The following is a 13168-nucleotide window of genomic DNA, read 5'->3' as shown; positions in this document are numbered from 1 at the left end:
ATATAGAGAATTAACAGTAAAACCTTCTTTTTGAAATCTAGTAACTGGTCAAAGCCAAACTTGCCTGATTGATCTCTGTGTCTTTCATGAGATAAATTTTGATAAATGATCAACATACTTTTGCATCAGACTTTTTGGAGCCTCTAGTTTATTTTGGTATAGCATTCCAACAATATTTTAATGGTCATGTGTAGGAGAGTCATTTTTTATGATTTTATTGTTTTTATGCCCCCGCCGAAGCGGAGGGGGCATTAAGTTTTACCCTTGTCCGTCCGTACGTATGTACGTTCTTAAGTTTGCCTCAACCAAATGTTATCAAATTTATACACAATGTTTAATACCAAAAAACAAAGATCAAGTTTGAATTTTGGGGGCATCACTTTAACCGTTCTAGTGTTATGCCCCTTTATAAATGGAAAAATTGCAAAATTTTTCATTTCCGTTTTCTTACTTAAGTTTGCCTCATCCAAATGTTATGAAACTTATACACAATGCTTATTACCACAATACACAGATCAAGTTTTAATTTTTGGGGCGTCACTTTTACTGTTCTAGAGTTATGCCCCTTTACAAATGGAAAAATTGCTAATTTTTTCAATTTTTTCCAAAAATATCAATGTCATTATTCAAGTAATTTTTAAAATTGGAGTTATCTTCCTTTGTTCATGATTATAGTTAAATCAACTACAATCAATGCTTTATACAATGCAATGTTTAATTTTGCCTTCCACTAATAAAACACAGATCAAGTTTAATTTGGGTAGTGTCAGTTTAACCATTATTGATTTATGCCCCTTTATAAATCGAAAAATTGCAAAATTTTTAGTTTCCATTCAGTAACTTAAGTTTGCCCTAACCAAACATTATGAAACCTATACACAATACTCATTACCACAAAACTAAGATCAAGTACAAATATTGTTTCCGTTCTCTAACTTTAGTTTGCCTCAACCAAATGTTATGAAACTTATACACAATGCTTATTACTACATAATACAGTTTAAGTACGAAATTCGGTGGCGTCACTTTTACCGTTCTTCAGTTATGTCCCTTTATAACTATATGATAAGCAAGCGGAGGCATCATCTGTGTCCACATGTGGACACTATCCACATTTTTTTTTTTTATTTTACAGTAATAATGCAGAGGTTGTGGAAAGTTTAAGTGATGTTTATAATGTTGGGGTATTTGTGAAGATTCTTTCCATGCAAGTACTGGAAGCTGCAGATAAAAAAATGATAATGGAAGTACAGGCTTACAGGAGGTAAGATCGAATTAGAATGTAAGTTAGTTTAAAAAGTTACTGAAAATACTGTATACATGTATCATGTTTTATGGTGTCACTGTGTGCTCTAATTTCATTTGGTGGCAGCAGTTAAAAAAAAGTGAAATGTTAACCCTGTGTTATTTCTTTGCATATTCCAGATTTATTGCTATTTAAGAGTTTCAAATATTATACTGTTTATTATTTCACCCTAAAAGATAAATAAAAAAAGATATAATCAATCTGCCGTGTTGATGGACCAAATCTGCGTACTTTAATCAACATTAAGCATGTTTAGCATTAATTTCTGAATTTTAACAGTATATGAATAATCATATTCCTAAGCAAATTAACAGTTAATTGTTTGATCAAGGGTAGGTTTGATTCATGATTGATTATTTTATGCACAGGTTTTTGCATTACAAACTATGTCATGTACATGTATGTATGATTTACAAATTTAAGATTTAATTTCACACAATTGATACTATTTCCTTGTTTTACAGAATTATGATTAAGTCTGTGTTAACTGAAGATCAGAAATCAGGTAATTATGACAATATTCTTTAAGGTACAAAGAAGAAAAAAAGAAAAGCTAGTTCTTGAGCAGTGTCAGTTTCAAGATGCAAAAAGCATACCATATTGAATAATGGGAATTGAGTACATATTGAACATCACATTTCAGTTATCTCCTTTGTACAGTCCCAATTTTTGTCTGAAGCTTTATATGGTAAAGTAGAACTTTTTGGAAAAGTATAATACATGTACATCATAATTTAGTTTTAAACTACATGTATTATGAAATATTTTAATTTAACTAAGTTCATAAACTTTTGAAGATGATGAAGCAAAAAAGAAAGGTAAAAGAAAAAATCGAAGGAGAAACAATGTCCTTGATGCATTGCTTGATAATCCCAAGGATGATACAGCTCCAATACTGCCAATTGAAGCATCTGATTTAGATGAGAATGGTAATCCTGAACTGATCACACCCACTCCCCCTCCATTGTCTAATGATTTACTGGAAGGTATAGTGGTAACACCTCCACAGATGCCAAAAGTTTTGATGGTGGAAACAGAAAATATAAAAGATTTACCTTTAACTAGCGATACAAAAATAAAGGTTTGTGCTTATTTCTGTTAAAGAATGTATTTTGTTGGAATTTCTTCTAACTTTTGAAGAATTCATTTTTTTGTGTTGCTGAATACTTTTTAGATGAGTTTTACATATAGCAGGTAAGCTATTTTGAGTGACATGCTTCACAGTCTACTTTTCAATATAGAGTGCATATAATTCCCCATCCCATGAAACATTTCCATAGTGCAAGTTTAGAATTTAAAAAGTTTTGTCACTGTATTAAATGATATGACTTGTCTCCACATTATTTTAAGATCTTTTACTGACACATTTATAAAGATATCAGGGATTCAATATCCATCATTTTTTTTCCTGCATTGTGACTTTCAAGATAGATCTTTTTTTAAAAGCATTTGAAATATTGTAGATGCAATGGATTGATTTTAGATTGTGTGAATTCAAGTTAGTCATACATGTATATATATTATTTCTCATTATTTCAGGCCCTTACTGCAGAAATTGTTAAAACTATTCAAGAAATACTTATGATGAATCATTTATATAGGTATGTGTTATTACTATTTTACTTTGTTTTTTTATATATTATAATGTGGAAAACATCTGTGAGATAGCTTGCAATATGAGTAACTATCTGTGTCTAAATTTGATGGCATTAGAATATTGAGGTAGTATAGGAAAAGAAAAGTTATGGTGACAATCTTTAATCTCTGATGAACCGTATCGATTTTTACTGAAATAAAAGAACACTTTTGAAGAATTAAGTTTTTGATGAGAGGTTATCTTGACTTAGTTTTCTTTTAGGTTGAACTGTATATGTAACTGTTTTATTATGCAACAAGGAAACGAAAATGGTGACTCCATTTTTTTCCCTCTGAAAGTTATCTTTTCCTGTTGTATTTAAAAATTCTATTTTATGTTTTTTTTCTAAGGTAATCATTGCCAAATATTGAATTTTTAGATCCAATGATTTGAAAACAAGTCCTGAAATATTTACGTACTTCATTATTATGATTTGGACATACAACAAAAAATGGCATGATATGAAATATATTCTGGCAAAGTCTAAAAAATTCTATCATTGTTGATAGTCTCGTGCTACCTTGATGAAAATTCAAAGGGAAAAATTTGAAGAATGACATGGTGTCAAAATGAGAATGAATAGGCTGTGTAATGAATTGTGTGTGATTTTCCTGGATTTAATCATACATAAAATTGAAACCACTGTCAGTTTTTGAAAATATGAGTATAAAACTTTTCACTGTTTGATGATAAAGGAAGAAAGTCACAGGGTTTAAACAGCTGTATATTTTTCTTTTTCAGAGATCAGTTACTATCAATTTTAGATAAAGGTTCAGTTGCAGGTGATCCTGTGTTTATGTGTGATCTAGGTAAGATACCAAGTAACTATCTGTATTAGATAAAGACTTTTTTGTTGGTCATCTGTTTTTTCATGTGATCTATGTACAGGACTGAATAAACTCTGTGGTTTTCAATTTTAAAATGAATAAGTTATCTGGTTTTCTGCACATTTTAGCTTGTTTGCTGCACTCACATGCCAAAAGCTTCACATCCTGGCTTGTGACTAATATTTTACAATGTCTATACACCGAAAATCTGATAATCAGTTTATCATGCTTGGTCTGGTTTTTATATCCTCCATTAGACAGTATTAGGCTTGATAACTTTTCATCTTGAGTTGTAATATCAATGATAACATCTCCTGAAACATTATGATGTCACCGTCATTGATTAGTTCTGCTCATGTCTCAAAGCTGTGATGAGAGAATTAAGAAGCAACTGACCAGGTGGATAATAGGGCATGGAGGTAGGATAAGAACAGGTTGATATTTGCGAAGGGAGGTAGGATAAGAACAAGTAAACAGATGTATCCTACGGTGTATTTCTGTAGTCCAATGTTTAGGAAGTCAGAGAAAACAAAAACATTTTCACGCTGCTAATTTATTTAAAAATATCTTTTTGAAAAAATCTACAAATACAATTGTGTTTTTTTTTATATTTAGTTAACAATTGTTCTTTTAAGACTTTATTATTGTGCCTTTTAATCTGTGTAATTTTAATTTTAGCTGCTCAGCTACTTAATTCAGTTGAAGCAAAAGATCAACAGAAAGTTCTTGAGGAAACAGATGTAAGTCGATTTATATTTTTCACATTTTTATACGACCGCAAAAAAATTTTGCGGTCGTATATTGGTATGAAGTTGGCGTCGTTGTTGTCGTCGTCGTCATTGTCATCGTCATCCGAAGACACATTGGTTTTCGCACTCTAACTTTAGTTTTAGTGAATGGATCTCTATGAAATTTTACCATAAGGTTCAATACCACAAAAGGAAGGTTGGGATTGATTTTGGGGGGTTATGGTACCAACAGTTAAGGAATTAGGGGCCTAAAAGGGGCCAAAAATAAGCATTTTTGTAACTTCCAGACATAATTTGTGTGTAAGTGTATGGATTTCTCTGACATTGTACCACAAGGTTCCATATCATAAAGGGAAGGCTGGGATTGATTTTGGAGGTAATTGCCTCAAAATTTTAGGAATTAGGGGGCAAAAAACAAGCATTTTTCTAGTTTCAGGACAATAACTTGTGTGTAAGTGTATGGATCTTTATGAAATTGTACTAACAGGTTCCATATCACAAAGGGAAAGCTGGGTTTGAGTTTGGGGGTAATTGCCCTAAATGTTTAGGAATTTGGGGCCAAAAAAACAAGCATTTTTCTAGTTTCCAGACAATAACTTGTGTTCAAGTGTATGGATCTCTCTGAAATTGTACTGCAAGGTACCATACCACAAAGGGAAGGCTGGGATTGAGTTTGGGGGTGATGAATCATAAGGGGTTCAAAAAATTGGGGCGGGGGAGGATTTTTTTTCCCTTTTTTTCCTTTTTTTTTCTTTAAAATTTTCCATTTTAAATTGGTTATTTCTGATTTATATATAAAAGCAAATAATAATGATATGGTTTGAATAGGTAAATTAAAATTTTTTAAGTTCTTAGACCACATTCATTCTGTGTCAGAAACCTATGCTGTGTCAAATATTTAATCACAATCCAAATTCAGAGCTGTATCAAGCTTGAATGTTGTGTCCATACTTGCCCCAACTGTTCAGGTTCGACCTCTGCGGTCGTATCAAGCTGCGCCCAGCGGAGCATTTTATTGTTTTTTAGTTTCATATGTATGAAAATGAATTTTAAGCAGATATGAATATAAGAAGATGTTTGGCACATATCTTAATGAGACAGCAATACAAATATCTATAGGTTAATTAGACATTTATTAAAAATAATTAAGGATTTCAGATTTTTTTTAACAATATTCTACATCATATAATCCAGTAGATTAATATTGTGCCTTGATCAAGTAATTTTCATCATTTCAGATCTGAAAGAAAATGTAATGTTCTTAATTTTTATAAGATAGTAAGAGTAAACACCTCTAATATTGATGATGTGTTATTTTTTTTAGATATCAAAAAGATTATATCTTACATATGAACTACTTAAAATAGAATATGATGTTTGTAAACTACAGAGAAAAATAGTTAAAGAGGTAAGATGATTGAAAGAAGTGTATAAACTCAGAACTTTAAATAACTGAAATGAAACATGAGTCTTTAAACAGAAATGTTGAGTTTTACAACAACACTTTATTACCTAATATGTGGGTCCTAGTAGGCATTATTTAAGTGTCTTTTAATAACAAGAAAGTACCATTTGATATATAAATACAATTGGTTAATTTGATTATTGCTAAAATTTACCAGTAACAGTGAATTAACTATAACATGATTTTTCTTAAAGATTTCATGGGAAACATATCTGAAATTTTAAAGCATCTGTTTTTTCTTGTTCATAATAATTATATAACCTTTCATGTATGGTAATCTAAAGAAAAAAAGGTGCAACTGTAAAATTCTGAAATTCTGGCAAAATTTGTGACTGGAAAAGTTTTGAAAAAAATAACAAAAATATAATTTAAATTTTGATAACATTATTTATATGCATTATTTTCTAAAATTGCAAAAATTGATATCACTTTTTTGTCCATTTCTACCTAAAACTTGTACTGGAAGAATGATTCTTACTTTGGACCATTTTTAAATCAAATGTTGATAGTTATTGTTTGATTGATGTATTTCAAGATAAAAAATTAAACCTTTTATAAATCATGCTAAAATGAACTTACATTTTCCTCATTTTATAATGTAGGTTGAAGAGAAAGTCCAGAAACAACACAGAGAATATATTTTAAGAGAACAATTAAAGGTTATAAAAAGAGACTTAGGTATTGAGAAAGAAGATAAAGATGCTCTGGAAGAAAAGTTTAAAGAAAGAATAAAGGTATGCAACTAACACTGCAATAAATAAATATTGACACTTTTGTAACAGTACCTAAGTATAGAACATAATTGAAACTTTCTACTATATGTCACATGACCCATTGAAAGATTTTTTTCCTGAAATTTCTGTTCCAACAAGAAATTGGGCCAAATAAATACTGTGCCATCAATTTTCGTTTAACCTGTTTATAAACATAAGAAGATGTGGTATGATTGCCAATGAGACAACTCTTCACAAGAGACCAAATGACACAGAAATTAACAACTATAGGTCAGGGCTTCCAAAATTATTTTTAGCCAGCCGGACATTTTATATATTATCACGATTTTAATCCCTTAAGACTAAATAAACAAAAGGCAATTATGGTAATCAGTTGCCGAGTTGGCCATCCCAATGATTGACATTAAAAAAAACGATATTAAACTTTCTTTGATTCAAATTCAAAGTTCTGACGTAAACTGTTAAATTGGCAGTGCATCATTCGAAGTGTGCAACATCAGTGTACTTATATCTGCCTTAGACTCTTTATTTGTGCAAAATAACGTTGTCAAAAACTTTACTTTCGTTTTTATACCGGATGTTATTTTAACAATGGTAAAACATGGACCAGAGACGGATACGTTAATTCCGTGTACGTTTGCAAAACGTGAATGAGTTGAAGTAGCTCTTTCTACGTTATTTCTTCAAGAAAATATTCGAAATTAACGTGAGATAAAGGTATCAATGACAATTTAAGCATTTTTGAAGAAATTAGGATGCATAATTAAATTTCACACCTGCGCACATGCGCACACATGTACTAGTTCAAACAGAGACATGTCTCTAGGTTCAAACAACGTGGTTGTGACGATTTTTCATTTTCAATTTTTTAATATTTTCATCAAATCATATTTGTAAACGTATTTCTGATAATTTAAATCTTTTTGACTAAATTAATTAGATGGAAACCGCTGAAATGTAAGAAAATAACTTAGAATAGACCGATCAATGTCTGGTTCAAAATAGTTTACCTGTCACCTGAACAGGTAAATTTCAGCTGTTTGACAACTAATTAGCCTTGATTAAAATGAGAAGGTATTAAAGTAGGGGTTGTTTTGATAGTACTTAATGATCATGTCACTTTTATGACCGGAAATGTTTGGCTGTTATTGAAACTTAAAGGCAAAACGTTGGGTCAAAAAGATCGCGAATTATGTTAAAATGACCGTCTCTTAAAGCCTTGAAAACTAAAAAGTAGATGACCGTTTCATGCTTTGCCCAGCCGGACGTTTACTGGACATTATACAAATGTCCGGCATATATGACCGTTTTGGAAGCCTTGCTATAGGTCACCTTAAGGCTTTCAACAATGAGTAAAACCCATACCGCATAGTCAGCTATAAAAGGCCCTGAAATGACATGTGTAAGACATTTCAAACGAGAAAACTAATGGCCTTATTTATGTACAAAATAACGAACAGAAAACAAATATGATATACAGTAGTGTTTCCCCCAAGCATGTTTAGCATGGATAGACACCATGCCCTATATAAATAACGCCATGCCCTTTTTTTGTCTTAATAAATGACGCCAATCCATTTTTTCACTTCTTTGGGTGACGCCATTGTCTCAAAAAATGCCCTTTCTTCCTGTCTTCATGTTTCTGGCAAGTTTATGACACTCAGCTAATTAACATTTACAACAGGTGTTATAAGTTGTGATTACAGTTAATCCGCTTATCGCCATCGGATGGATCACTAATCAGTTAATTATTAATAAACCTCATAATTGACCACCATAATAATTTTCCTCAGTAAAATCAGTCAGTTGGCATTTTAATTTCAATATTTCTCAAGGCCAATGACCACAATTGAAGTTCGTTTGTCGTAGTTTCGTCATTTGAACAAAATTGTTTTCCCCCAGACAGTTCGCTACTTAATTTCAATATTTCTAAAACGTTCACAATTTGCAGTTCTTTTGTCATAGTTTCGTCACGAGTCAAACAAGTGCTTCTTTTACTGTTTACGATATACTGCGCATACGTGAAAGTATTCCTATGAATTTATAGACTCTAAAACGTAAAATACGAAACAAATTTAGTTTAAAATAAATTGGAGAGACAAATATAGTTCTTACTAAGCAAATCATATTAAAAAAAATTATAATTTACTGCCTTTTTTAAAAACAAACCAATCCGTAGATGAATCCGGATTCATTTTGAATTTATTATCTACTTGTCACTTCCCGTTTACATTTCATTTGTAAATCAAAGTAAACGTGATCAATTCTCGATTAATTTACAATTTACAGTTATTAGAATCGTTCCAATAAGAATTTGTACAAATCCTTGGTTCCAACTTTATAGAAATGAATTCTAAATATCGATCTAAACGTTTTATAAGGATAATGATTATGCAGTGTGATAGTCTTACAAATATCTACAAGTTCATTTATACTGTGAATCCTGGTTTAAAAAAAGAGGCCCAACTTTTGTTGATCAGAACTGTCCCCTGAAACTGATTGAAGTGACATTTTGAACTAGATTTTCAGATCTTATATCCTAATCTTCATATTTAAGTGCCACATCAGTCAAATCATGTTATTACTGCCTAGTAAATTTATGCATTAGTCCTTCAAAGTCTGACAAAGATGTATAGCTAGTAATATACATACATCTTTGGTCCCTTGCTGTTATCCGGAATAATGTTGATTTTCATCTTTATTTAAAGATGCATATACAATATTATTTTGAAACAATACACTTGCTATCTTGAGTTCTAATTCCATCAACAACTGCCAGTCCATACTTTACCAATGCAATATGACAATTTATTGCCTTTCATGTTTTCAGTATACTGTAGGTGCCCTTTTGTTAATTTTCAATACACTGTAGGTGCCCTTTTTATAAATTTTTGCACACTCTAGATGCCCTTTTTCTGTGATAGGGGAAACACTATACAGCAACAAACGACAAACACTGAATTACAGGCTCCTGACTTGGGACAGACACATACAGCATGTGGCGGGGTTAAACTAGTTTGCTGGCGCCAAACCCTCCCCCTAACCTGGATCTGTGGTGCAACGTCATAATACAAGAACAAACTATACAAAACGTTAAACGAAAAACAAATATAAGAAACAGCAATAAACGACAACCACTCAATTACAGGCTCCTGACTTGGGACAGGCACATATAGAATGTGGTGGGGTTAAACTAGTTTGAAGGCACCAACCCTCCCCCTAACCTGGGACAGTGGTGAAACAATACAACATAAATACAAACTATAAATATCAGTTGAAAAGAGCTTACCTCATCAGATGGATACAAAGCAGAAATGAATCTTAACAAAAACACAGAGTGAACGTGGCACGGTACTTATACATCCCCACAACAAAAAGACACTAAGTACAGATCTGAGAGTACTTGCAGTTACAAAGCCAATAACAATTAATAAAAAAAATCATGCATCTAAGACTCAAATATCAATCAGTGTGTGTCCACTTCAATGGCATTAAACCATCTCCTTTCATTTCAAGCATCACTTTTTATTTTCAACACATCAAATTGTTTTATTTTGATTGGAAAAAATGATACCAGCACAAACATACATGTACTTGTCTTAAAAACACAAGAGGAAGTAATTGATTTAAAATTTCGACAGTTTTTGCATCTTTAGAATTATGTACTCAATTTCTGAACTTGAAGATAATTCATTTGCTGTAAATTATTATCTTTTCAAAAATCACTATTAGATGTAAGTTGGACCTAAAAGATTATGACACTTGATAAACTATTTACTTTAAGTAATTTTTACTGAACTATAAGGATAATACAAATTCTGTATTTTCTTAGTGGAGGAGCATAATTATGTTATTATATATTGTAGGATTTAGTAGTTCCCAAACATGTGATGGAAGTCATTGATGAAGAAACTAATAAACTTAGTTTCCTGGATCAACATTCATCAGAATTCAAGTAAGATGTTCATAAGACATTAGTCTTGACAGATTTATAGTTTTGAATTTATCTTTTTTTTTTTGCTTTCAGCCTTCAAACTCTTAAATTTTAGAATCCACAAAAAACTGCCAGAAAAGTCTCATTTTGAGATCTTGGTATTTATATTTAGATATGAGCAACATCCTAACCAAAAAAGATATGTTGCTACTAGTCAAAATATGCTTTTTGTCGAGCCTTCAACTTTAGTCGAAAAAGCGAGACATAGCGATCCTACATTCCGTCGTCGTCGTCGGCAGCGTCCACAAATATTCACTCTGTGGTTAAAGTTTTTGAAATTTTAATAACTTTCTTAAACTATCCTGGATTTCTACCAAACTTGGACAGAAGCTTGTTTATGATCATAAGATAGTATCCAGAAGTAAATTTTGTAAAAATAAAATTCCATTTTTTCTGTATTTTACTTATAAATGGACTTAGTTTTTCTGCCGGGAAATATTACATTCACTCTGTGGTTAAAGTTTTTAAAATTTTAATAACTTTCTTAAACTGTCCTGGGTTTGTACCAAACTTGGACAGAAGCTTGTTTATGATCATAAGATAGTATCTAGAAGTAAATTTTGTAAAAAAATAAATACATTTTTTCTTATTTTACTTTTAAATGGACTTAGATTTTCTGCCAGGAAACAACACATTCACTCTGTGGTTAAAGTTTTTAAAATTTTAATAACTTTCTTATACTATTTTGGATTTGTACCAAACTTGGACAGAAGCTTGTTTATGATCAAAAGCTAGTATCTAGAAGGAAATTTTGTAAAAAAATAAATCCATTTTTTCCGTATTTTACTTTTAAATGGACTTAGATTTTCTGCCAGGAAACAACATATTCACTCTGTGGTTAAAGTTTTTAAAATTTTAATAACTTTCTTATACTATTTTGGATTTGTACCAAATATTGGACAGAAGCTTGTTTATGATCAAATGCTAGTATCTAGAAGGAAATTTTGTTTTCTTCCAGTTAACATTACATTCAGTCTGCAGTTAAAGTTTTTAAACATTTATTAGATTCATAAACTATCCTGGATTTTTACCAAACTTGGACAGAAGCTTCTTACAATCAAAAGATAGTATCAAGAGGAATATTTTTATTGATTTACTTCCTCATTTTTGTTGAGCCTGCGATTAACAGTAAAAGTAGGCGAGACACTGGGTTCCGTGAAACCTTTACGAATTTTTTTAATTCCCTTCGCCTTGATTACACCTATTTTTCTTTTTTTATCCGATATATTTAAAATTTGTATAAAGGTTTCCAATCATCAAAACTCATATGAGTTTATAAATAGAAAAATTTTAAATCTCGGACCATTTTGGGGAGGGAGGTTGTCTCACTACCCCATATTAGTTCTTGTCGTAGGGAAAGCCCCTTAATTTTTATCAGATCTGCATGAAATTTGTATTAAGGTTTCTACTCATCCAAACCTTGGAGATCAATAATCAGAAAAATCTGAAATAGGGGGACCATTTCTTTTGGAGGGGGTTGGGGGGGGAGGGGAGGGGGGTGCTTGTAAAAATATCACACATTAATTACTGTTACCAGGATAGTGACCTCATTTTTAGCTTGCCTGGTTGTATTGGCCATTCAAGCTTTTGCCATAACTTTGTGCCCATCATTGTAGTCTTATCCTTTGATACAACTGGACCAATTTCAGCCTGTAAATATATTATATTTTTGACAGATGAATGATTCAGTCTTATAGGAGCCTCTTGTTTATCAGATCCTCTTGAAATTTGTTATTTTAAATACACTTTTGTCCTTATTAATTGTAGATGAAAATAAGATGTTAAAAACTTGCATTTTTATTTCAGTGTAACAAGAAATTATCTTGATTGGTTAACCAATTTACCCTGGGGTAAATATAGTGAAGAAAATTTGGAAATAGAACAAGCCAAAGAAGTGTTGGAGGAAGATCATTATGGAATGGAAGATGTTAAAAATAGAATTCTTGTGAGTAGGAAAAACAATGGATTTTGTTTGGTTAAAAGTATAAAAAGCAAGGTATATTTATTAAAAAGCTGACTATTTTCGTAAGAACCTTGTTTTGGGTTGTTGATACATGTTCTTTGTTTGAAAAAAATAACTGGATAAGTACTGTAAAATATCTATTTGATAATAGTGTGATATCATGAAAAGTTTCAAATTCTATTTTCAAAGTTGAAAAAACTATCATTGGTAGGTTATGTTTTTTCAATAATCTTAAGACAGTTTGTTAACATACTTTGATTTTTTTTCATGTGGGGGGTATGAAGTGATGCAGATGTTCATATGTCCAGTAGTCTGCACATCTGTCTGTTCTTTCTTCTGTCCCACTTTTGTAACTGCTACTGCTTCTGTATCACTTGACAGAATTTTGTGAAATATTCTCAGAATCTTAATTATAGAAGTACTTCAACTGTACTCAGTTATTGTGATTTTTGAAGAAAGGACAAAAATGATAGATTAATCTCATACTGCATATA

The 13168-nt window shown here is 31.2% G+C and overlaps 1 protein-coding gene across 1 annotated transcript in view; it reads left to right on the top strand.

Annotated features, from left to right (window-relative positions):
- Positions 1–13168, top strand: part of LOC127734753 (lon protease homolog, mitochondrial-like) — a 35134-nt gene that overhangs the window by 5829 nt on the left and 16137 nt on the right. The window contains exons 3-12 of the mRNA XM_052244758.1: positions 1136–1264; positions 1771–1811; positions 2104–2387; positions 2846–2907; positions 3684–3751; positions 4448–4509; positions 5843–5926; positions 6586–6717; positions 10584–10672; positions 12518–12656. Coding sequence (XP_052100718.1) covers positions 1136–1264; positions 1771–1811; positions 2104–2387; positions 2846–2907; positions 3684–3751; positions 4448–4509; positions 5843–5926; positions 6586–6717; positions 10584–10672; positions 12518–12656 — 1090 coding nt within the window. The remainder of the gene's footprint in view (positions 1–1135; positions 1265–1770; positions 1812–2103; positions 2388–2845; positions 2908–3683; positions 3752–4447; positions 4510–5842; positions 5927–6585; positions 6718–10583; positions 10673–12517; positions 12657–13168) is intronic.

This window comes from Mytilus californianus, unplaced genomic scaffold (genome assembly GCF_021869535.1).
Source record: "Mytilus californianus isolate M0D057914Y unplaced genomic scaffold, xbMytCali1.0.p SCAF_3, whole genome shotgun sequence".
Classification (NCBI taxonomy): domain Eukaryota; kingdom Metazoa; phylum Mollusca; class Bivalvia; order Mytilida; family Mytilidae; genus Mytilus; species Mytilus californianus.
This window is presented reverse-complemented; position numbering and strand designations above follow the sequence as displayed.